The 25,322-nt window shown below is 34.7% G+C and overlaps 1 protein-coding gene across 7 annotated transcripts in view; it reads right to left on the reverse strand.

The window, feature by feature from the left end:
- Spt20 (transcription factor Spt20 homolog) overlaps positions 1-25,322 on the reverse strand; it is a 444,696-nt gene that overhangs the window by 298,695 nt on the left and 120,679 nt on the right. For all 7 annotated transcript variants that reach the window (XM_090405995.1, XM_090405992.1, XM_090405994.1 and 4 more), the window contains exon 8: positions 20,589-20,699. In XM_090405995.1, the coding sequence (XP_090262121.1) occupies positions 20,589-20,699 (111 nt within the window). The remainder of the gene's footprint in view (positions 1-20,588; positions 20,700-25,322) is intronic.

Here is a 25,322-nt window from a genome sequence, read left to right on the forward strand (position 1 = left end):
GAAGGTATGCATCTCTGCCATTATGTAAATAGGCACTATGCAACGGAACCTGATTATGCTGTGTAGACCAGAATGTTGTAGCAGAGAAGGAACCCAGAAAGCAGTTCAAGGTCGCTCAATCTACTTCCGAGGAAATGCCCTGCATAATCGATGTTTTCAAATCTCGAGAAGTATAAGACGTCGTGTCTGGTAAGAGAGTTTTATTTCCATTTTGTAACAGTCTTAAGTGAGGAATGATTTGTATAGATTAGGTAGATACTTGTGAAGGTATGTTAGGATATTACTTCCAAGGGAACGTGTCTAGAGCCAAGAAGTATTCATTAGATAAGGTGATTGTCTACTGGTAAAATAATTTTCCAAAGGGGAGCATGTGTTTTTTCTTTAATCTAATGTACGATCCATGTGAACATATACCAAAAAGGGAGAATTAAAGGACTTGTTCTTTATGAATGTGCTATTCACTGTAGAATAATTGTTTTCTAAGTTATGTGCGTTAGATTTTGATCTTGATACTTGTGAAGGTGCATTGAAGCAATAAGGACTCCTTAAGAGTACCTAATTATATAATATTGTTGTTCCAAGGGAACGTGTATTTGTAAGGTTGCATGACTGATGAATGGATTGTAATATACAAAGAAATGGACTTGTCTATAAATGATGACTCTTTAAATTAAGTTCTTTATAGAGGGTAAAGGATATTCTTGTCAGTTCATATGCATTGAAATATTGTGTTTGAATGTTGCATTGCTTTTATTTATGTTAACTCACAATTGAGAGGGATAAGATGAGATACCTTGAATTGTTCTAGACAAGTTGATAGAATCCTGAGGTCAAATTGAGCGAAATTCCTTTTTGCAAATTGTTTATAACTTGTAGTATGCTTAGTTAACATAATAAATGTTATTTGTTTTATATATAATCAAGTGCTTGCCTGAATTCTCTTTACTGCACCGCTCATAAAGCAAACGAATCTCAGCGGGAAACCCTTAAATAGAGATAAGAACTAAGTAATTTCGGCCACCACTGTTAGAGAAAGGAATTAGAAGTTATCCAGGGACTTTATAGAGTAAGAATTAGAGTGTTGTTGTGCTTACTGACTAATTATTCTTTGATGTTATGTTAGATATCATCTAGGTACAGAGTGGCGCAGGAGACAAACAAATTTTCTCTGTGCTGACAAGGGAATAATTAGTTGGTGAGAATCAGAAGGTTACATTTCTTATTAGATTAATTCCTTGCTAAGGTCTGTTAAGTATATCAACCCTTGTAAGTAAATTGACAGCATAAGAACCGCATCGACCATAAATTAAGAGTGAGTAGTGAAATAATTAATGACTCTAAGGAATGCCACAAAAGAATATATCAATAATATCTAACAGAAAAATGGTGTTTAAGCTTTAAGAGATGAAAAGGGAGTCATAACACTATATTCGTACAATAAAGTAAACTAGAGAAAAGAAAATGTCATTAAAGACAATCATATGGAAGTGAAAATACATTTACAGTGCTGTACTGTATTTATCAGTACCGTAAGTTTATGTCATCTGTTTACAAGCTGAATCGTATGTCTGTCAGTACCTACATCAATATTGTCTTAATAGATACAAAAACACTCTAGATGTTATACGTATTACTAATACTAGATATCAAAAATGAAAAGATAATGTGAAAAAGAAATTAATATTTATTTACAGGTATAATGATTCATGCATTGATAATGAAGCAGCAGCAATATGATTGCTTTATGGTAGCCTAGTGTAATCGATACAATTGCTTCATGGTAGCCTATACACCAGAGGTAGCCAAAGTTATTTGCCCGTCGACCCCTTCAAGGGTTTCTTGACTTTTTATCGACCCCCTATATTTTACTATTACATAATTATAATAGGACAAGCAAAAAAAGATGCATATGTGAGTTTTTAGATTGTTTATTTTATAGTTACAGTGTTTATTGTATGTATAATATAGTATACATTATTATATTACTATTACTATTACTATCACTAGTAATATCACTGGTATTACTAGTGATATTAATAAACTACTGGTATTAATATCACTGGTATTACTACCAGCGCTGCTCAACTCTTCAACATAGAGAAGTTTAGTTCGTGAATGAATAACGATTGAATTATAATATGTATGTTGATGAATTTTACAACATTAACGCTCACTTGTATGTCGATGCGCAAAAATGAGACTGGGATCGAATACTTGTATCAGTAAATAAGAACCATGTACGTGTTGCAATCTCGCTCCCACTGCACCAACCAGCAGGAACCACCAACACCCGTTTATTGGTAAATACATCATTTTGCCTACTTGATTGGCATCAGTAACTATTTTCATGACCTTAATCCATCTTACAGGTCCCATTCATGGACCTGTAAGATGGAGGTACTGATCCCACAATTCACTCTTAATTGCGTTGTCATTACTTCCATGTCTTTTATCATGGAGGTAATCCAAGTTAACCGAATTATATATTACCCATACAATGATGTCTTATATTTTTTTGTCGACCCCTGAGCCCGAATCGACCCCTAACAATGTCATATCGACCCCTTTGGCAACCACTGGTATACACCAATGAATGATTCGTTATAAAATTTTTATTTCATGTTAATTGATTAATTTAATAAATTAAGAACAGTTAATTCTATGCAGTTATGATTTAATACTGCATTTTTACATTTGTTTACATTTCTCTCAACTGCAAATGGCCATATACAGTCTGTAAGTGTTTGTGTGAATGAGTTGTGATAAATTTTAACTTTTTATAACAGATTTGTGTAAATAGACTAATGTCAACATAATAGACTAGTGTCAACATATATTTTTTGCATTCATGACATACCTAACTTTTTCTTAATTTTTTCTATATTTTTAGACTACGCAGTTCGTCTGTGTGTTTTTTTAAATTGTCGCAAATCTCCAAAAAATTTTCAATATATTTATTTTAAAAAAATGATATAAATGGAACCACACAGTCCAAACCTGCATTCTTCAAGAATCAACTGTACAGATATTCTAGATGTCTGGAAAAATTACTTTGAACAACTGCTAAACAAAAGAAGCAGTAACCACATAGTGGTAGAAACATTCAAGAAGAATGCAATCAGGAGGACATATCAATATGTGAGGTAGAAAAATCCATCATAAATCTGAAATGTGGAACGTTAGCAGGAGAAGATATCTGAGCAGAAATGATCAAATAAAGAAGTATGTAAGTTTTACAGTGGCTACACTGCATAATTCAACGGGCTTGGTCATAAGGTCAAATTTCAGATGATCATAGTAGAGCTCTTATAGTTCTCATCTACAAAAAAGGAAATAAAATGGAATGCTAAAATTACAGAGGAATTTCCCTACGGGGTGTCCTGGATAAGATTTAAGCAAGTATACATGACAGAGGGCCAAGAAAAATTGTTGAAGTATATTTGGAAAAGAACAAGCTGGGTTGAGGCCAAATAGAGGATTTCAAGATCATGTTTTCACTGTATGACAAATAGTTGAAAAATCATGGAAATATAAGAAGGATTTGTACTTTAGTTTTGTAGACCTGGAAAAGGCATATGACAAGGTGCCCAGAGAAATGCTTTTCAAAATGCTACAATTATCTGGTGTAAGCAGAAATTTATGCTGAGCAATATATAATCTAGATTTAATCCGTACATCAGGAGTTAAAATTAAAGAAGGTAAGAAAAGATGAATTGATGTTAAATCAAATGTGAGACAAGGGCGCACATTACTGCGAATGTTATTCATTATCTATATGGATCGCATTATGAAGGACAGTGGCAGAAAACCTGATATCATGATTAGATACATTTATCTGAGGATTTATTTACATAGTTATACTTAAATAAACACTGTACAAGTCTGTAGGAGAACCAAAGTAAATTGAATAACTTCTGTAATAATCATCCAATTTCATCTGTAATTGGATGAAACTTAGCAATAAAAAGAAATTAATGAAAAGGGCAGAAACACTGAAAACATAAACTGCATTCTGAATGAAGAATCTATATAACTTCTTGTATAGAGAACAAGCAAAATATTTTCACTATTTAGTCAACATTTTTAGTGAAGAATACAAATTTAATTTGGAAATAGGAATTTCCAAATTAACAGAAAACAGAATTAGGAAATCTGGTATGGTAGGAAGTGAACATTAAACTAGCAGTATACAAGACAGTGTTCAAAGCAATTTTAGCTTATGGATCTGTGAGCTGGTTTAGAAAGAAAACACTTGATCAAAGATTGGAGACAAGAGATATGAGAGTTCTGAAAAAGATTAAATGAAATTAAATGACAATGCATTTCACTGTGAAGGGATATAAGTGGAGATATAAAGCAGGTGATTATAATAAACTGAGAAAGTACCTTTAAGCAGAGCTTTGGCCTGAGAAATTGCACATGGTAGAGAAATCAACAGTCTATGAGAAAGAGTGTGAATGAAAGAAGCTGTATGTGATGGCATCCATAAAGTTAGAATAAATGCTTTAAACACAAGAGTAAAAATAAAAATAGAATATGTGGATATTGTGGATATCATAAAATGATTGATGGCAAAGCTCCTAAACAGTATAAATGGCCATGTCAAGAAAAGTCAGACTAGGATAAGAAGTTAGCCAAACAGACCAAGCCAAACAGATTCAAAACAATTTTATTACTATGCAGCAAATAAAAGAAAGCATGACTGTGAAAAAATAGTCATAGTGAATCTGGATGGTAGAAAAGTGTCATAGAAATAACATCACCATCAAATTCCTGAGACCTACCCTCAAGGGGTGTACAGGATATAATAGTACTACATGAAATACTTACATCATTACTAACTTCCTATCTACAATTTTCCACCAAATCAATCTGTTACCTATCAGGACTCCAATATTATCAGGTCTTATATTTCTATCTTCTAAGGCACTTTTTACTGTATCAATCCACCTATATTTGCTCTTCCTCTGAATCTTTTTTCCTACCAACCTGGCAGGAAAAAAGATTCAGAGGAAGAGCAAGATAGCACTTGTTTTGCTAATCTTTCCTCTCCCATTCTGATTAAGTGACCATACCACCTGAGATTAGCTCTGCTAACACATTCCTGAATGCTAACAATGTCAAATTCTTTCTTGATATCCTTGTTTTTAATATGATATTGCCATTGATGCCATCTGTTCACGTCCCTAATCTTTCTCAGGACTCTCATATCTGCTGTTTCTAGTCTTTAGTCAAGTGTTTTACTTCTAACCCAGCTCTCAGATCCATAAGTTAAAATTGGTTTGAACGCTATCTTGTATACAGCTAATTTACTGTTTTGACTAATCTCTCTCTTATTCCATATAAATTTATTCAGTTGACTTCATATAGTATGCCCACCGTTTGTAGGTCTCTCCTTGGCATTTTACCAAGAATAGTCGATTCACGCTGAAGGGGAGAAAGAAATGAAGGATGTACGAATTGGTCGGCAACATGTGAAATCACGTGCTTTCTTTCTGTCACTGTACTAGTAGTAGCTTGATTTTTGTTTTGCTTTTTTGCATTATTTCTTTATTATTAATTTGTATGATGGATCCAGTACAGTCAACAAGTTCTGTTGTTAAACGTTTCAGTAGCGCTTGCAAAAGAATATGGAATAATGTGCTGACATTCTGCGAAAAAGAATCGTCAGAAGGCCGTCTCCTTGTTCCCCTTTCTCAAGTCATAAAATGTGCAAGTGCAATTGCGGGCGTATCGGGGTCAACTGTTAAAAGAATTCGTAGGGAATCAAAAGGTGAAGGTAAGCCAAAATTTAAATCTCCTATAAAAAAGCGCCAGAGAAAGAAAACCATCGAAACCGTAGCTTTGAATGATTTTGATGTAGACGCTATAAGAAGAAGAACTATTCACGAATTTTACATGGTCGAGAAAAGAGTGCCAACTGTTCCGAAATTGATTCCTGTGCTTAAAGAAAAAATTAATTTTCCTTCAAAAAGAAACTTAGAGGAAAATACTTCATGAAATCGGATTTTGTTTTAAAAAGTCCCAGAATAAAAGGAAACTTATCATGGAACGAAGTGACATTGTTTTATCTAGAATGCAGTATTTGAGAGCAATAAGAGTTTCAAGGCGGAGAAAAGACCGATTGTGTATCTAAATGAAACTTGGATTGATAGTAATTTAACTTATGGAAAATGTTGGCAGTCTAAAGAAGAATGTGGAGTGCTACAAACCGGAAATGCTTTGCAGCGCATAATAATTTTGTGTGCAGGTGGAGAAATGGGTTTTTTTACCGAATTCAAACTTACTATACAAAGCCAATTCAACTACTGGAGATTACCATGGGCAAATGAATTCTACGATCTTTGAAAAGTAGGCAGAAGAAAAATTGATCCCAAACCTTCCTAAAAATGCTGTTGTTATAATTGATAACGCTTCATATCACTCTATTCGATTAAACAAAGTTCCAAATTGGTCTAATAAGAAGCAAGTTCTTATGGATTGGTTCTCTGCAAATAACATTTTTCATTCCCCAGATATGCAAAAAATTGAATCGCTTAAATTGGTCAAAAGAAACTCGCCCACAACTAAACTATTTAAATTCAACACGATGCTCAGAGAGCATGAATTTCTAGCTTTGAGGCTACCACCATATCATTGCGATATTAATGCCATTGAGTATGTTTGGACAAGAAGTGAAAAGTTTCATTTGCTATCGCAACGTAACAGGGGATATTGACATGTCGAAACTTTTTAAGCTTTAAGAACAGGCAATTGAAAGTATTACAGTTCAAAACTGGGGAAAATACTGCTTTCATGTCACCTCACTGGAAAATATGTATTGGGACAGAGACAGAATTATCGAAGAATTATGCGACCCTTTGGTGATCAGTTTAAGTGAAAGTGATGACGATTCGGACACCGATTCAGATGACTCTGAAGATTAAAAGAATTTGATAATGGTATTTTTTTCCAACATTTTTTTGAATGGTTTGTTAAAAGAGTTACAACAAGTCAATCGGTTTAGGACATTAAAGTGTCTCAGTTCTATCAACTGTAAGTTTAGAATATCTAAGCTCATTTGCAAAAATTTCTGTTTTTCTGTATAATTATTTTTATTTTATAGAAAACTTTCTTAAAAATAAACTTAGTTAAATTTTTGTTTTATGCTATACATTTTTTAATTTTCTTAATACTCTACGTACATTTTTCCAACTGTTATATAAACAAAATAGTTACATAAAAACAGCAATGTTCGTAAAAGAAAAGGTAAATTTTCCGACCTGTAATAATAAACAAACTCATCCCAGAAGACAGATTGATTACCCTATTATCGGAATGGATTCTCCTTTTTTTGACATACGCAGAAGTGTCAAAGGATCTCTAATCAGTGGGCGAACTATACCATACCAGTTCTGTTGATTCTGTTGTCTATTTCCATATTTAATTTACCATCTTCACTTAAAATCTTGCCTAGTATCTGAAATGTTTTACTTGTTCTATAGGCTCTCCATTCCCAATGCAGTTGATATTTTCAATGCTTCTGCCTATTTTCACGGTCTTTGTCTTGTTATTGCTGACCTTCATACCATATCTATTACAACAGTTATTCAATTTAGTCAGGGAATCTTGCAAACTCGTAGCGGATTTATTTAGAAGTATAACATCTTCCGCATAAAGCAAAGAGCTGACATTAACATCTCCAATTTTGATATTAGGTTTAATACCACCTTCCTTCATAATGTAATCCATATAAATAATGAATAACAGAGGGGATAATGAACATCCTTGTCTGACACCCGATTTAACATTAAACCACCTTCCTATACTTCCTTCAATTCTAACTCTCTGGCTGAATCAATCAATGCTTTCTTCAGGGCTTGCCAGTGAATCTCCAAGGTTTGGTTGTTGTTCTCAAACTCTTTCATTTTTTTTTTTCAATAATGTTTTTGTATTTTAGTCTACAGTTCACATCTGAAAGCTGCTCAACTTTTATTCACATTAAAACTTTCTTACATGTTATTCTTTCCAATATGAAATTCAATTTTATCCTTCTCAAGACTAAATGGTGATCACTTCCAATTTCAAATCTTCTGTACACTCTAGTGTCCTGCACCAGGGAGAAAACATCCATATCAACAATAACATAGTCAATGAGACTTTTCTTATTCCTTGTCCCTTCTCTCTGTGTGAATTTGTGCACATTTTTATGTTGGAACATTGTGTTAATAATAACCAGTCCATGTCCTGAGCAGAAATCCAACAGGTATTTGCCATTATTATCAGCTTTGTTCTTTTCTCCAAATTTTCCCAAAATATTTTTGTATGTCTCACAATCATTTCCTACTCTGCTATTTAGATTCCCAACAAGGCAAGGACCAACTTTTCCTTTTTCATTGTGTCAGTTGCTTTCTCTAAAGCCTCAAAAAATTCCTCCACTTCTACCTTAGTAGAACCTTCTGTGGGACCATAGGCACAAATGTCTCATTGTCCAGTTTCTCATTCTCATATTTGCCCACATCACTCTACTTGAGACTGCCTGCCATTCAACAAGATTAGCCTCATATTTAGTGTTGAATACTATGGCTACTCCTTCTTTTCCTTGATTGTCATTCTCTGAATATAACATTTTGTATTTATTGCTCAGAAAGATATCACCAGTTTTTGTCATTTTTGTCGATCTGTTACTTATCCAATTACTCAGCTAGGTTCATTTTTTTGCCAATCAGGCTTCTTATGTTGATAGTGTTGATCTTGAAGTCTGGTGATGTTAAGTTGGGGTGTGTTTTACGGTTTGTTCCAGTATCTGATTTTTTGCTGTTTGCTCTGGTTCCCTGAAAACAAGGGGGGCCATCCCAGCTGGCATAAAATTCTGTCATGTTGTACCATCATTTTATATTGTGGTTTAAGCCAAATACCTAACAGGGTTCACCACGAGAAGGTGAGGATTAGACATCAGGTCAGAAGCCCTGGTCGGTTCTCAGCATTTCTTTAAAGGCTATGTGGAGGTCTCCTCTTAGTTATATAGCTTTGACCCTTAAGCACCACCATAGAAATAACTGCATTGTTAAATTTATTTAAATCTATTTTACAAGCTGATAGATGAAAAAATTCATGTAAATGAGTTGTGGTACTGGATGAGATATCAGCATGAAAAGGAATATGTTGGCAATGCCTCTAACATGGTTGTTCAAAGCACATGCATGATTCCAAATGAGCAAGTGGGCCCGATTGCAAGGCTGGAACTAGAATTTATGCAATGAATTATAGCACAATCAACGTCTCTGGTGTTGTCATCCAGGTACTGGAAAAGACATCAGAAATTACACTGAAAGGTGGGTAGATAGTACTAAGACTTGTCAGAAGGCTGAATGGTTTTATGGCTAGCTCTTACTTTAGCTATCTGTACACATTCTATAACAGAGTGACAACAGAGGCAGATAAGAAAAATGGATATACCACAATACTTCTGGAATTTTCAATGACATTTGATAGGATTCCACATGTGAAGTTATACACACTCAAAGGAATGGGTATGTAAAACAGAATTGTGACATAGCAGAGGTTTGAGCGAAAGGTATCAAGAAGTGACGTATAGAGGTGATCAGTCTAAGAGGATAGTGACCAATGGTATACCAAGGATTCTATACTCGGGTGCTTGTTTAACTTGTATGTTATACTGAGGATGGTATAGAGCATGTGTGTCCATGGTCTCCAGGCCAAAGACCCAGAGACACTTTTTTGAAAGTGACCCGCCAAAGTAAAAATATATTTAAAAATTTACTGTAAAATTAACAAATTTCATAATAAATTTTAAATAGATTTTTACTGATAAATCAATATCAAGTTGCTCATTAATGTTTTCTTTATCTCAATATTATAAGTACATTATAATTAAATTTCTTGTTGCCTTTATTTTAGAATTAAATATATATACAGTAAACCTTTGATTTAACAGACCTTGATTTAATGAACTTCGGATTTAACGGACAAAATTTCCGGTCCATATGTCACGTGTGAAAATTAACACCCTGTTAATTTTAAAATGCTTTTTTAACCAAAATTTGCTTATAATTAAATTAACAGGTTATTTTTTGTTATTAATTTCCTGTTGTTTTTAACAAATTTTGGAGAATAGGTCATCATATGTTAGAAAAACACTAGTAATTTAGCAGACTAAATGAGTCACCACTCATAAAACATGTTCGGCAAATGATTAGGATGTGATCACACCAATCGCACTGTAATTGGTTGTTTTGTCAAATGGCATGACGTTCTGCAGCAGTTTTATTACACACATTTTTGTAAATTTAGGGAGTTAATTATAAAAAAACAGCAGAATTCAAAAGTTCAAAAAACAACTTGATAGTTTTTTCAAAGCAGGATTGCCTTCACCAAGTGCCTCAACATTGAACATTAACTACACATCTAAAAGTGTGAAAACTTTTAAAAATTGTGTGTAAAACAATTTTTTTGTTATTACAGTGCTAATACTGATAAAATTTCTGTATAATGTTACAGATATTTTTATTTTAAAAAATTCGCAATTTAATGGACTTTCCATTTAACGGACACCCCCTTAGCCCCTATTAGTCCGTTAAATTGAGGGTTTATTGTATATACATAAATGTATATGTGTATGATATACATGTATGTATGTATACACACAAAGTATATATAAATTATTATGCTTTTTATGTCCACTTTATTTATCAGTTCTGTGGTTACCATGTAGTCTTTTTTTCTCCAAATGTACATTTTATTTTTTAAGTGGTTGGCCCATACACGAGAGATTGGTTGGTCAAAATACAGTATGTTAGTACCATGGATGGGTAAATATTTGAGAAAGGAGGAACTTTTTCACATTAGATTTAAAGGACTCTGCACTGTATTCCTTTGGAAACACATAGGAGTGAAGCAAAAAGAATGAAAGAGGAGGAAGAGAAAATTGTTCTGTGTGTTTAGAGATGGACTGTAATTGAAATATGTGTGCACAGTAGCCACACATATTTCAATGGATTTGATAAAGGTGGGGAGGGGAAAGAGAATACTGATGTTTGTTCTGATGAATATTTAACATGGAAATATTCAAAGAAGATGCATATAGAAGAAACTAAATATGAAAATGGTTCAGTGTGAGTTGGATCATTAATCGGTCTTTTTGGAGAGTTCTTGGGGCACTGGCCCAAATGTGAAATACTTGATGGATAGGCAGATTTGAATTTGGAACAGAGTTAATATTGTTCAGAAAGTTAATGCCCTGAATGAAAGAAGAAACCTAATTTTTGGATGCTGAAGAAGCAATGGCTATAAGATGTTTTTTGCTAAGAGAGGCTTGATGTCAAGGTAATCCCCTAAAAGACAAATTGCATCATCATCAAATTCCTGATATGTACCCTCAAGGGGTGTACAGGATATGATAGTACTACAAGAAAAAAATTACATCATTACTAACTTCCAATCTACAATATTCCTCCAAATCAATCTGTTACTTGTCAAGACTCCAACATTATCAGATCTTATATTTCTATCGTCTAAGGCATTTTGTACCGTATCAATCCACCTATATCTTGGTCTTCCTCGGGTCATTTTGCTGCCAACCTGGCAGAGAACACTTGTTTTGCTAATCTTTCTTCGCCCATTTTGTTTAAGTGACCATACCACCTCAGATTAGCTCTGTTAACGCATTCCGGGATTCTGACAATGTCAAGTTCTTTCCTAATATCCTCGTTTTTAATATGATATTGCCATTGATACCATCTGTTCACGCCTATAATCTTTCTGAGGACACTCATATCTGCAGTCTCTAGTCTTTGGTAAAGTGTTTTACTTCTGACCCAGCTCTCAGATCCATAAGTTAAAACTGGTTTGAACACTGTCTTGTATACAGCTAATTTAGTGTTCCGACTAATTTCTCTCTTATTCCATATGAATTTCTTCAATTGACTTCCCACCATACCAGCTTTGCTGATTCTGTTGTCAATTTCTATACTTAATTTACCATCTTCAGTAAAAATCGTGCCTAAGTAGCTGAAATGTCTTACTTGTTCCACAAGTTTTCCATTCACAACACATTTGACATTTTCGATGATTCTGCCGATTTTCATTGTCTTTGTCTTTTTATTGCTGACCTTCATACCATATCTATTACAACAACTATTCAATTTAGTCAGAGAATCTTGCAGACTTGTAGCGGATTTATTTAGAAGTATAACATCATCCACATAAAGCAAAGAGCTTGACATTAACGTCCCCAATTTTGATATCATGTTTAATACCACTTTCCTTCATAATGTGATCCATATAAATAATGAATAACAGAGGGGATAATGTACATCCTTGTCTCATACCAGATTTAACTTTAAACCATTTTCCTGCACTTCCTTCAATTCTAACTGCTGACTTTCAACTCAAATAAAGACTAAGTATTGCTTGATATAATGCCCCATTGACACCAAACTGTAGCGTATTGAATAGCTTCTCTCTTGGCACCTTGTCATATGCCTTTTCCAAATCGACAAAACTTAAATACAGATCTTTGTTATATTCCCATGCTTTCTCGACTATTTGTCGTAAAGTGAAGATCTGATCCTGACAGCCTCTATTTGGCCTGAATCCAGCTTGTTCTTCACCAAGCTTTTCTTCCACAATTCTACTCAACCGTTTCTCAAGTATACTTGCATAGATCTTGCCAGGAACACTCAGTAGGGAAATACCTCTGTAATTCTCACATGCAGTTTTATTTCCCTTTTTATATATGGGTACTATTAGAGCTCTATTCCAATCATCAGGAATTCGTCCCTCTGTCCATGCATTCTGAACTATGTAGTGCAGCCACTGTAAGACTTTTATACCACCATACTTCAGCATTTCTGGTCAAATATCATCTACTCCTGCTACCTTTCCACATTTCAAGCCTTTGATGGCTTTTTCTACTTCAAGTATGGATATGTATTCCTGACTGCATGCCTGGTCAGTGTTTTTCACCACTGTGCTGGCATCACTGCTTGTTTCATTTAGCAGTTTTTCAAAGTAATTACTCCATACTTCAAGGATATCTTTTTCTCCTGTTTTCATGTCACCTTTATCATCTCTAACTCCTTTTACAGCACTCTTTCCTCCATTCCTAAGCTTCTTCAACAACCTCCAGAATATTTTGCCACTTCTTGATATTTATTTTCTATATTCTTGCCAAAGTCCTCCCAAGACTTTTGTTTAGCTAGTTTTACACACTGTTTAGCTTTCTTACATTTGTCTCTGTATTCTGTAAGAGTAAAAGCTGACTTATTTGCCAGGAACTTTTGATATGCTTTCTTCTTTTCCTTCGCTGCCTCTTTAACTTCCTGTGTCCGCCAGGGAGTTTTGATTTTTTTATCCTTGCACACAACCTCACCGCATGCCTCTCTGGCAGAATCAATCAATGTTTTCTTCAGAGTTTGCCACTGAATCTCCAAGGTTTGATACCCGTTCTCAAACTCTTTCATTTTATTTTCAATAATCTTTGTGTATTTTAGTCTACAGTTCACATTTGAGAGCTGCTCAACTTTTATTCACTTTAAAACTTTCTTACATGTTATTCTTTTCAATATGAAATTCAATTTTATCCTGCTCAAGACTAAATAGTGATCACTTAATTTTAAATCCTCTGTACACACTGGTGTCCTGCACCAGGGAGAAAACATCACTATCAACAATAACATAGTCAATGAGACGTTTCTTATTCCTAGCCTCTTCTCTCCATGTGAATTTTTGCACATTTTTATGTTGGAACATGGTGTTAGTAATAACCAGTCCATGTCCTGAGCAGAAATCCAACAGATATTTGCCATTATTATTAGTCTTGCTCTTTTCTCCAAATTTTCCCAAAATATTTTTGTATGTCTCACAATCATTTCCTACTCTGCTATTTAGATCCCCAACAAGGACCAACTTTTCCTTTTTCATTGTGTCAGTTGCTTTTTCTAAAGCCTCAAAAAATTCCTCCACTTCTACCTTTGTAGAACTTTCTGTGGGACCATAGACACAAATAAATCTCATTGTGCAGTTCCCCATTCTCATATTTGCCCACATTACTCTACTTGAGACTGACTGCCATTCAAGAAGATTAGCCTCGTATTTTGTGGTGAATACTATGGCTACTCCTTCTTTTCGTTGATTGTCATCGCCCGAATATAACATTTTGTATTTATTGCTCAGAAAGATCTCACCAGTTTATGTCTTTTTTGTTTGAGTCACCCCTATTATGTCGATCTGGTACTTATCTAATTCTTCAGCCAGCTCCATTTCTTTGCCATTCAGGCTTCTTATGTTGATAGTACTGATCTTTAACTCTGGTGATGTTGAGTTGGGGTTTGTTTTCAGATTTGTTCTAGTAGCTGACGTTTCGCTGTTTGCCCTGGTTCCCTGGCGAAAACAACGGGACCCTGTTTAACTGGGCGACGCCCCAGCCGGCATGAAATTTTGTCATGTTGTACCATCATTTTTTATTTTGGTTTAACTAATAAGAATACAATTTGGTCGGCTAAATCCCAAATTGCCAGCCCATCCTAGTTCGTTCAGTATCCAAGTCGATACCCAACAGGGTGCGCCAGGAAAAGGTGAGGATTGGACATTAGGTAAGAAGCCCTGGTCGGTTCTCCGCATTCCTTTAAAGGCTATGTGGAGGTCTCCTCTTAGTTATACAGCTTTGACCATTAAACACCCCAACTCAGCACCTAAAAATCTATAATAATCAATTATTACTTCTCAGATAATGTTTCCATCGCAGGCCTCTGTTATTATATAAAAATTTATTTAGTTTAAAAAATAAGTGTCTCTATATGCTTGTATAGTTATGCACAATTTCTCAACAGGAGACAAGAGAACCTGCTTGTATTCAAATAAAATATGTTACTGTTGTGTATTCATATACACACTATAATTTCTTAGCTTATTTACTGTACAGACAGACTCACAAAGAATGAATGAATCGCATGCCTGAAAAGTAGCACAATATAGAACTAACTGCAAATCAAAATTATTATGATTGAAATCATGGTTATTGGGACTGTATTTTGAGTCTGAATTTTGAGCAGTGAGTGAGTGGAATAATTTGCCCATACGGGTAGTGAATGCATCTAGTGTAAATGAATTTAAGGGCAGGTATTATAGATGGGTTGGGTAATTTACAGCTTCCCTCCATGAGTCCTTGACTCCCTGGAGGTCTCAGATAATAATTTCTCTCTCTGTCCACTGCCAGGTGACTCAAATCCTGCTAACTCTTTCCACATTATTCTTTTATATCATTTATCCCCTCTCATCTTGGCCATCCACTTCTATTTATACCATCCATTGTATCATGCATCAAGGTTTTGATCTTTTTACTGTTATCCAATCTGCAGATATGTCAAAAAAACTTAAATCATCATCATCAAATTCCTGACATGTATCCTCAAGGGGTGTACAGGATATAATAGTACTACATGAAATACTTACATCATTACCAACTTCCTATCTACAATTTTCCTCCAAATCAATCTGTTACCTGTCAGGACTCAAATATTATCAGGTCTTATATTTCTATCTTCTAAGGCACTTTTTACTCTATCAATCCACCCATATCTTGCTCTTCCTTTGAATCTTTTTTCCTGTCAATCTGGCAGAGAACACTTGTTTTGCTATTCTTTCTTCTCCTATTCTGTTTAAGTGACCATACCACCTGAGATTAGCTCTGCTAACACATTCCTGAATGCTAACAATGTCAAGTTCTTTCCTAATATCCTCATTTTTAATATGATATTGCCATTGATGCCATTTGTTCACATGCCTAATCTTTCTCAGGGCTCTGTGGTCTCTAGTCTTTGGTCAAGTGTTTTATTTCTAACCCAGTTCTCAAATCCATAAGTTAAAATTGGTTTGAACACTGTCTTGTATACAACTAGTTTAGTGTTTTGACTAATCTCTCTCTTATTCCATATAAATTTATTCAGTTGACTTTCTACCATGCTAGCTTTGTTGATTCTGTTGTCTATTTGCATATTTAATTTATCATCTTCACTAAAAATCATGCCTAACTAGCTGAAATGTTTTTCTTGTTCTATAGGTTCTCCATTCACGATGCAGTTGATATTTTCAATGTTTCTGCCTACTTTCATTTCACTACAACATAAAATGATGGTACAACATGACAAAAACTTAAGTTTTGTTTGAAATTATTTTCTGCATTACGTTCTCTTTGCTGTTTACTCTGTGATACAGTTCTTCATTTGTTTACCTTTTGCACCCATCCAGTTCATAGAATCTTTCTATAACATGTTATTTCGAAAGCCAATATTTGTCTTACAGAGTCTATGCCCATTACCCATGTCTCACAACAATAGAGAGCACTTGTGAATATGTATGTTTCCAGCAATCTTAGCTTTATGGGAAGGCTCACTGATTTACTTTTCCATATTTTAACCATCACTTCTAGGTTTACTTCTAAATCATGCATCATGTTTTTCCCTAGGTATGTGTTCCTCACCTCTTCCAGCTCTTGTCCGTTGACCTTTATTTGCTTTTTCATCCTCTTCTCCACAAATATTGTTTTTGTTTTATCAATGTTCATTATGCCTATATCTCTTTCCTTCTTCACTTAACTTTAGCAGTGTTCTTTCTAGTTCCTTTTCATCTTCTTCAATAATGACCATGCCATTTGCAAATCATAAACTGTTTATTTTCATACTTTGAATTGAAATTCCCCTTATATTATGACATCCATTGTTCTTTCCAAAAACATGATAAAGATGCTTGGGAATACTGGGTCTCTTGTCTCATGCCTATTGATTCTCACAGCAGCCTTTGCATTGTTAATGATATTCTGAAAGAGACATATTAGGTTCCAATCCACTCCATAAGATTCAAGAGTCCGTGCCACTTTCTGATCAATACTGCTGAAAGCTCTCTGCAAGTCAACAAAACAGGTATGAACATATTTATTTTCAAGTAGTGCTTTCTCCACAAATAATCTTAACATTAATATTTGATGCACAGTACTTCTGTCTCTTCTAAATTCTGGTTGTTGATTTTCCAGATTTTTTTCCATTAGTTGCCTTATTCTTTCCATTAGTATCAGCATAAGTATTTATCCCACTCTGGTTAGAGTTATTGCTCTGTAATTTTTGCAGTTCATTTTGCCCTTTATTTATTTATTTTTTTTTTTTTTATGTAAATGGATATTATTAGGATTGATCTTGTCCATTCTTTAGGTGTTTTGCTTTCATTGCGTGTGCTGTGGTCACAGAACAAGTACAATTCATCTATGATCACCTAGCCACCATGTTTCAACACCTCTCCAGTGATCTTGTCATTTCCAGAGCTTTTATGGTTTTACAGATGTTTTACTGTTTTTACAACTTGATCTCTCAGTATATCTGTTTCTCCCTCAGCTCATCAATTAAATTTTTTTGGACCTCAACTGTGTCTTCCTGTGTTGTATAAAACTCCAAGCAGCAGTGGCATCATGTGCCCATTTCTGCGGGTGTGCTAGTGTGGCTTATGCAACCTGCACTGGAAAATTCACGTCAATTTGACCTCGTGATTGCATTTTTTATCAATGTATGAAAGTTTTAAGAGTGCATAGAGCATCAATATTCATCTTGATTGGTCCAATGCAATTAATTGTAGGATAACTTTGATACTTTAATTTATCAATTAATTGTAACCAAATCCGCATAGAATAGGGACAATGTGTTTGTTTTAAGATATATAAAAAACAATAATGAAGGAGAATGCTATGCTTAGTTGGTATATTTGAATTACTCAAAGGTGTAAATATAATAGTAAATTTGGAAGAGAAGGACAAGACTTACCTCCTTTGACTACAATCATACAATCTGCTAAAGCTCTGGCCAAAAACAGGACATTCAATAGATCGTCAACACTGTTATCCATTGTAAATATGGGCAAAAAAGTTATAAATTATTTATAGAAAGTTATATATTAAAAACTTGTCTATATCAGTGTTCTAAACATGTCAGTTCACACTGCATGCATACAAAACAGATGAAACTCAGAAAAGAAAAACAGCAATGCATGACAAATGCGTAGGAAAAGATTTTTCCCACAGACTCCGAAGACGACACCCAGTCGAAATGGCTCACACCCTGTTATTACTTCCATCTTTGATCTTGTTTTGTCATATTCTATCCTTCTCTTTTCCCAAAAAAAAATTTCTATCTTTCACTTTCTTTCCAAAGAATTCACAGCTCACCCTTGAAACCCAGGTTTTAAATTCACATACCTTTTGTCTTATCCGCAATTCTCCCACATCTTTCTATCTCCACATTTCCACATCCCTCCTTTCAGTCATACGTCAGCAATAGTATATCAATGTTTCTCTTTTGATTCTTTAAAGATACTTGTGACATTAGGATTATAAAATATATACATGTTTACACAAGATTATTATTTAATTTCCCAAATATTTCAGTCTTAATATTACAGACCATATTAAGTGGCTTATCGCTATATGCCTGATGATGCTGCTCCAAAAGAAGACAGCCAGGAACATCCTACAAAGGTATGTAACCAAAATTATTCCTTCCTTACATTCTTCTTGTATCTATATCTTTAAAACATCAGTAATGTGCTAAAAATTGAGTAAAAAGCCAATGACATCATAAAAGGGAAAAGAGGTACTCCTAAAGAAAAATAGGCAAAATAGCCATAAAAATGAATAAAAACAAAAATATAATATCGGTGATATTGCTATTCCATGGATGTGAACCGCACACCTATCACACCCTGAACATATGCCCCTGCTGAGCAGTATCTTGTCTCTCTCTCCTATTTCTACTGTATTCATCAAGATTTCACCATTTTTTATGAAATCTCGAAGAATACATAATTTTTATGGTTCTCTGCTTTGGACTCCTTTTTTTTATCATTTTATATACTTCTCTTGTTCTGTATTCACCACAGTATTTACTGATACCTTGCACTGTTCCTATAGCTGTTTTGATTTGTCTCTCCTTAACTGCCTTCTTCACTTCATTGCATTTGCTCTATACTGAACAGACCTGAACTGCTGTGATGTTAAATGGTCTTGTTGCAAATCTTGCTATTATTACTCTTTTGTTTACTGGTTTATATCCTAATAATGCTTCTCCTCCTCTTTTGGTGAGAAGCCTGCCACATGTTTTATACTATTCTCAGACCAAATGATTCTTCCACCTCTCATCTCCCCCGATTCTGTCCAGAGCAGCTCTGCTAATCCAAGGATTTCATATCATTATCGCTCCATCTCCTCACCTGGGTGCCATCTGGCATGTGATATTTTTCCTTTGCACTTTCATACAGCACCAGATTCCAACTGGGTTTTGTTTTTACAATCAGCACATTGACACTCATCTGACCAAACGTAATGGTTCTTTCAACTACTGTTAGGGGAAACAGATGCGTTTCCAGCTGCCTACTATGGATCAGATGGTGCAGCCTGTTGATCCATGAGAGGTATTTCATTTCCCTCCTCCCACTCATATCTGAGAGGCATTCCCCTATCTGCCAGGAGGAGATTTGTCCTCTAGGGGTTTCAGGCTCCCCCCGAGAGAGTGTGTATATTTGTTATCACATAAATAAAATGTATTAATGTGTTCAATGTCACATGTTTCACATGCATTGTGCATCTGGTGGTGGTATCTCACTTGACCTTGTGATATGTACCTTCTGCTTTGGGCAGACAAGAATAAATCAAATTCTTAGATTGATCAATATATCTCATTATCACTTGTTAATCACATTACCATTTGTTATTAAATAAATAAAGTGTATTAACATAGTCAATGCCATGCTATATTTAATGTGCTGTGCATCTGGTGGTAGCTCATTTGATCTCATAACATGGTAGCATGTCACTTCTGCTTTGAAGTGAGAGGCCACATTTTTACACCTTCCACTATATACATATATGACATGTCAAGTTCTAGTTTTTTTCAGTAGAACTGCCATATGCCACTTTCAACAGCTCCAATGTTTCAGTAGCAGTTTTGCTGATTTTCACACAAAATTTGATGTTATAACATGCTGCTCCAAATTTCGATCACACATTTTTATGCTAAAGTTTACATGCAGATCTCTATTGTTTTTGCAATAGCTGACTAGCAAAAGGCTCTATCAGCTTGAGGTTTACGCAAGCATTAGTTAAAAGATGTGTAAATGAGATTACTCATGACTCCAACTAAATCACAACACAGGCGACACTACGAGGCCGTTCTGGGAATTCAATTGTCACACCTCGTATAGCTGAGTAAAGAAGATTGAAATATTATCTACACCTTCAGAAATTTAAAAATACAATTATAAACAATTACAGAATTTCTCTAATTATCAGTGAATAATATAATTGGTAAACATGAAAGTCTTTTTCCTTCTAACATAAGTCTGGTTTCTAAAAAGCACACATAACGATTCATCAAATGCCCAATAGATGGCAAACCGAAAGTATTAGACAATTTTTCACATCACACCAACCCATGGGTGAATACCAAACAACATGCAATATGTTATGCCGAGTGTAACCATGTTAAAAAGGAAGAGAGAATCATCCTTCTACTGGGGAGAAAACACTATATTTATTTAATGCAGAGGGTTACCTGAGTTGTTGGTTTAAGAAGAACATGATGATAGTCACAAATGGAAGGATTGGAAGATCTTCTGTAATCTCTGACTTCTACAATAACACATCCATTGTAAAAAGCACTTGCCTAATAAGAAAAATAAAATTATAAAAATTAAATATTTGTATAACTTACACAAAGCCGTTTATAAGGCCTTTTTTTCATTTTAAATAAGCTTATGTTAAAATTAAAAAAAGGCCTTATAAATAGCTTTGTGTAAGTTATACTGATATATCATTTAAATTAATACAGATATTCAAAGTATGTGGCAGCTGCAGCTTCATATTTTAAGAACATTGTCTAAACTACTTATTTATTAAGTAGAATTTTTTTTCACATGGCCATAATGGTTAGAAACAAGAATAAAATTTCTTGGCAAGTTTAATGTACTATTTATTAGTCTTCTTGTGTCCTATACAATTCTAGAAAGGAAATAACTAGAAAGAGGCTAGAATATTTTATTATTACTATTATTTTCTTTCCTTGAACTTATTCACCAACGACGTATTCACAACTACCTCTGGCAATCCATTCAACCGCTTCACATTCGCAAAACAAAAATATTCCATAAAACTGCTTTAATAACTTATATGTTTCTATCACATCCCCTCTATTTTTCACCTATCAACTTGTCTTTGTAGCCCACATACCCTCAAATATACCTTCAATGGGAGCATTCCATAGAGCTGTCACAATTTTGGTTATTCATCTCTGGATCCTTTACACTACTTCATCATCCACATGGAATCCGGGTGACCAGACTGGCATGCAATACCTATGGCCTGATTAAAGCCTAAAGCTACCTGTCCACAGTCACCCAAAACCTCTGGCCTTGTTAATTTCTTGCAGTTCAGTTCCTTCAATGTAATACACAGCTTGTGATCTCTTCATCCCTAAGGGAACAACGTTACACTTGGCCACATCAAACTCGTAGTCATTATCTTCTGCCCACACTGCCAATCATCCTGCAGGATTTATACAGCATCTTCTTTACATTCTTGGAAAATGACTGAATATTTCCCTTTACTGAAGCCCTGAAAGATAATAGATTAATTTGGAGGAAAAGTGTTGATAGCAAGTTGATAAGGATGTAAACTTTTCATGCAATACTATCATAATTTGATATGCACCCTCACTCCATGAGAGTGCATATCAAGCAGGAATTTCATGATATTTTTCCTAAGTCATTTCACTTATCCCTGATGTGCATCAGTAAGTAAACAACTGAATATATTCCTTCAAACCATTTCTTATATCACTAATGTACAAATTAAATAGCAGCAAACCAAATACTGAGCTCTAGTCATTCATCAACTGCATTAAATTCCACCATATACTATTCTTTGATGTCAATCAGCCACTCTCTCTCATCCATATTGCTTCACATCCACCCCAATTTTGTTCCAGTACATGTAACAGAGTTCTAGGTGGTATCCTGTCAAGTGCCTTTGCAAAGTCCTACAGTATCACTGATTGCCATTTTCCTTTATCCAAGTTTTGACGATGCCCTTTGGTTGGAAAGAAGAACCTTTATCAGGCCTTTTCAACTGAAGGCAAGTTAGCCGGTCTAGTACAGAGGTGGCAGGCTTTTTCCTCCCAAAAACTTGGTATTTCCATACTGCATAGACATAATACACCAATCTCATGGCCTGAGTTGCTTTGGGCATAATTCCAAATAAACTTATACCTGATCCTTTATCCAATACAACTGTCATTTTATTATTAAAAAAATAAAAAAAAGTGAGAAAATTATTAAGACAAGACCCACCTGTTATAAAAACTTGCTGTCCTATGGAGCATCATATTCATGTCCATCCAGAACTTAATTCTACCTTGTACCAACTTCTCCAATACCTTAAATACTAGTTCTGAGATACTGACCAGCTGATAATTTGCTACGTCTGTCATGGAGGCTCCTTTATAAAATGGAACTATTGTGTCCTCTTTTTGCTCTCTAGTCACCTTCCCAAAATCTGAGGCTTAAATTAAACAACTTGGTAAGATGAGCTGCCAATTCACTTGCACATTCTCATAACACACAAGCTGATATCCCATGGCTGTATCTGCACTGAGGTTCTGCAATATCATATGAATCTACCTCTATTCTCATCATCAGTGTCACATTTAATGCTGCAATATCTTGACCTGGATGGTAACTTTTGATAGTAACTAAATCATTATCCTGTCAGGTGTCTTCTCCCTCCCTCCAGGAGATTGACTACCATGTGTCTCCACCATGTCCTATTCTGCACCTCTCTGCTGCATTCCTCATAAGAGAGATAGGTCCAGTCTTCTATATTTTTCATCCACTCCAGTCTTTGTCTTCCTCTTTCCTTCAACAGTTGCTTCGAGAAGTGTCCTTTGTAGACAGAGTGGTGAGCTATGGAAATTTTAACAAAGAGCTCGCATTGTTGAGCAAAAAAAAAAGCCCTTATAATACTTATATTACGACTTTGTAGAGCTTCTGATAGATATGGTAATTCCTGTAGGATATCAATCATTAATGCTAGATCTTTTAAAAATTCCAAATTAAGAAGTCGGTTTAAAAAGCCCTTATATTTAATGTTCGATGCAAAATGCTTGCATAAAGCTGGGTAATTTCTCCACAAAGCAAGAGCCGTTCGCAAACTGCAAGCTGCCCATTGTGGTCCAAACACATGGCCGATCTTTAAAATTTCGATACCAAGGTCTTTTGCAATCGTATTTAATTTTCATTGATTTTTTGGTGATTGATGATAAAAAGTATATAATTTATTCATAAATATTTCAAAATGATTTATTTCTTTAATGTTTTTTATCGAATCGTCTAATGCTAAGTGTAAATGATGAGCGCAATGCCAAATCACAACGTTGGGAAATTTTTGCAGAAGTTTGATTGCAACACCTGATTTGTTTCCTAACATTACATTAGCTCCATCAGAACAAAATGCAATGAAATGATTTTTTATATAGTTATCAGAAAATCCATATGAATTTAAAGTAGCAATTATAGTATGTATACATTCCACAGTGGTATTTTCTAGTTCTACAAGATTATTAAACAAGAAGAACAAGGGGCTCGCAAATTTGAGAAAAATTTAACAAAGGGCTTACGCGAGCCCCTTATAGCTCACCACTGGTTATGTCTCAGATTATGTCCAAAATAGCTGACTTTTCTCTTTTTAATTTCTTTTATTAGGCTCCTGTTTAAGCCTACCATCTCTAATACCTCTTCATTTGTCTTTCCGTGATATCCTCATAATTCAAAGGCCTTCAGCTTTTTCACACTCAGATTGGAAATGGTCCATGTCTCTACTCCGTATAACAATGTGAGCCATATGTAACACATTTGGAGATTCTTGGTCTAGTTTTCAGATTTAATTCTCTAGATGACAGTAGATTTTTCATATTGTTGAAAGTTGACTATGCAATTTCAATCCTTTTTCTTATTTCATCTTCTGTCCTGTCTTTCTCTGTGATCAAGTGTCCAACGAATGTGTATGTTTGCACCTGTTCTAATTTATTTTCTTTTATATTAATGGATATTTTTGATATTTCCTTTTCTCTTGAAATTATCATGATTTTTTGTCTTTTTAAAGTTGAAACTGAGGCCATACTGTTCGCTGTACTTGAGGGTTTTCTCTATAAGAGTCTTGAGGTCATATTTATTTTCAGCTAGAAGAACAGTGTCATCTGCATATCTTAGGTTATTAATATTTCTACCCCCCCCCCCATAGCGATTCCTTTGAGATTACTAATTTTATTAAATAATTCTTCTGTGTACAGGTTAAAGAGAATCAGAGACAAGACACAGCCTTGTCTCACACCTTTCTGAACTAGGAATTCTTCTGTGGTCTCTCTATTTATTCTCAAAGATGCAGTCTGTTCCCAGTAAAGATTAGTTATTAGCCTAATATCTTTTCCGTCCATGCCTATTTTTGAAAGGATTTCAATTAATTGCTCATGTTAAACACTGTCAAATGCCTTTTTGTAATCTATGAAGCAGAGGTATATATTTTTTTGTTTTTCTAGATATCTTTCTATGATGGTTCTGATACTGAAAATACCTTCTCTTGTACCAACATTTTCCTTGAAGCCACTTTGTGTATCATTTATTTCTTTCAAGAATAACATATAGGAGGATTTTTGATACTTGACTGATGAGGCAAATTGTCCTGAACTCTTCAAACCTTGTAGCTTTTGTTTTCTTGGTAATTGGAACGAAAATTGAGTGATTAATATCTTTGAGTAGAAATTATAGAGAAACCTAAAATAACAAAACCCATACCTAAGAAGTCTATAATATACAAGGTGTGACAATTTAATTCCTGGAATGGCAGCGTAATGTCGCCCGTGTGGTGATTTGGTTGGAGTCATGTGAGTAATCCTGTTTGTATATCTTTTAACTAATGTGTGTGTAAACCTCAAGCCAATAGAGTCATTTGCTAGTCAGCTATTGCAAAAACAATAGAGATCTGCGTGCAAAGTTTGGCATAAAAATGTGTGATTAAAAGTTAGAGCAGTGTGTTAACATCAAATTTTGTGTGAAAATCAGCAAAAATGCTATTGAAACATTGAAAGTGGCATATGGTGTGGTTGCTCTGAAAAAGTCAAGTGTCTTTGAGTGGCATAAGAGATTCAAAAGTGGGTGAGAAGATTTGAACGACGATCCCAGAAGCGGGCAGCCAAAAACAAAAATGGCAGATGAAAATGTGAAAAGTGTGAGATTTA

Source organism: Typopeltis vanoorti, chromosome 16, assembly GCF_054136105.1.
Source record: "Typopeltis vanoorti isolate ZY-2024b chromosome 16, IOZ_Tvanoo_1.0, whole genome shotgun sequence".
NCBI classification, from domain to species: domain Eukaryota; kingdom Metazoa; phylum Arthropoda; class Arachnida; order Uropygi; family Thelyphonidae; genus Typopeltis; species Typopeltis vanoorti.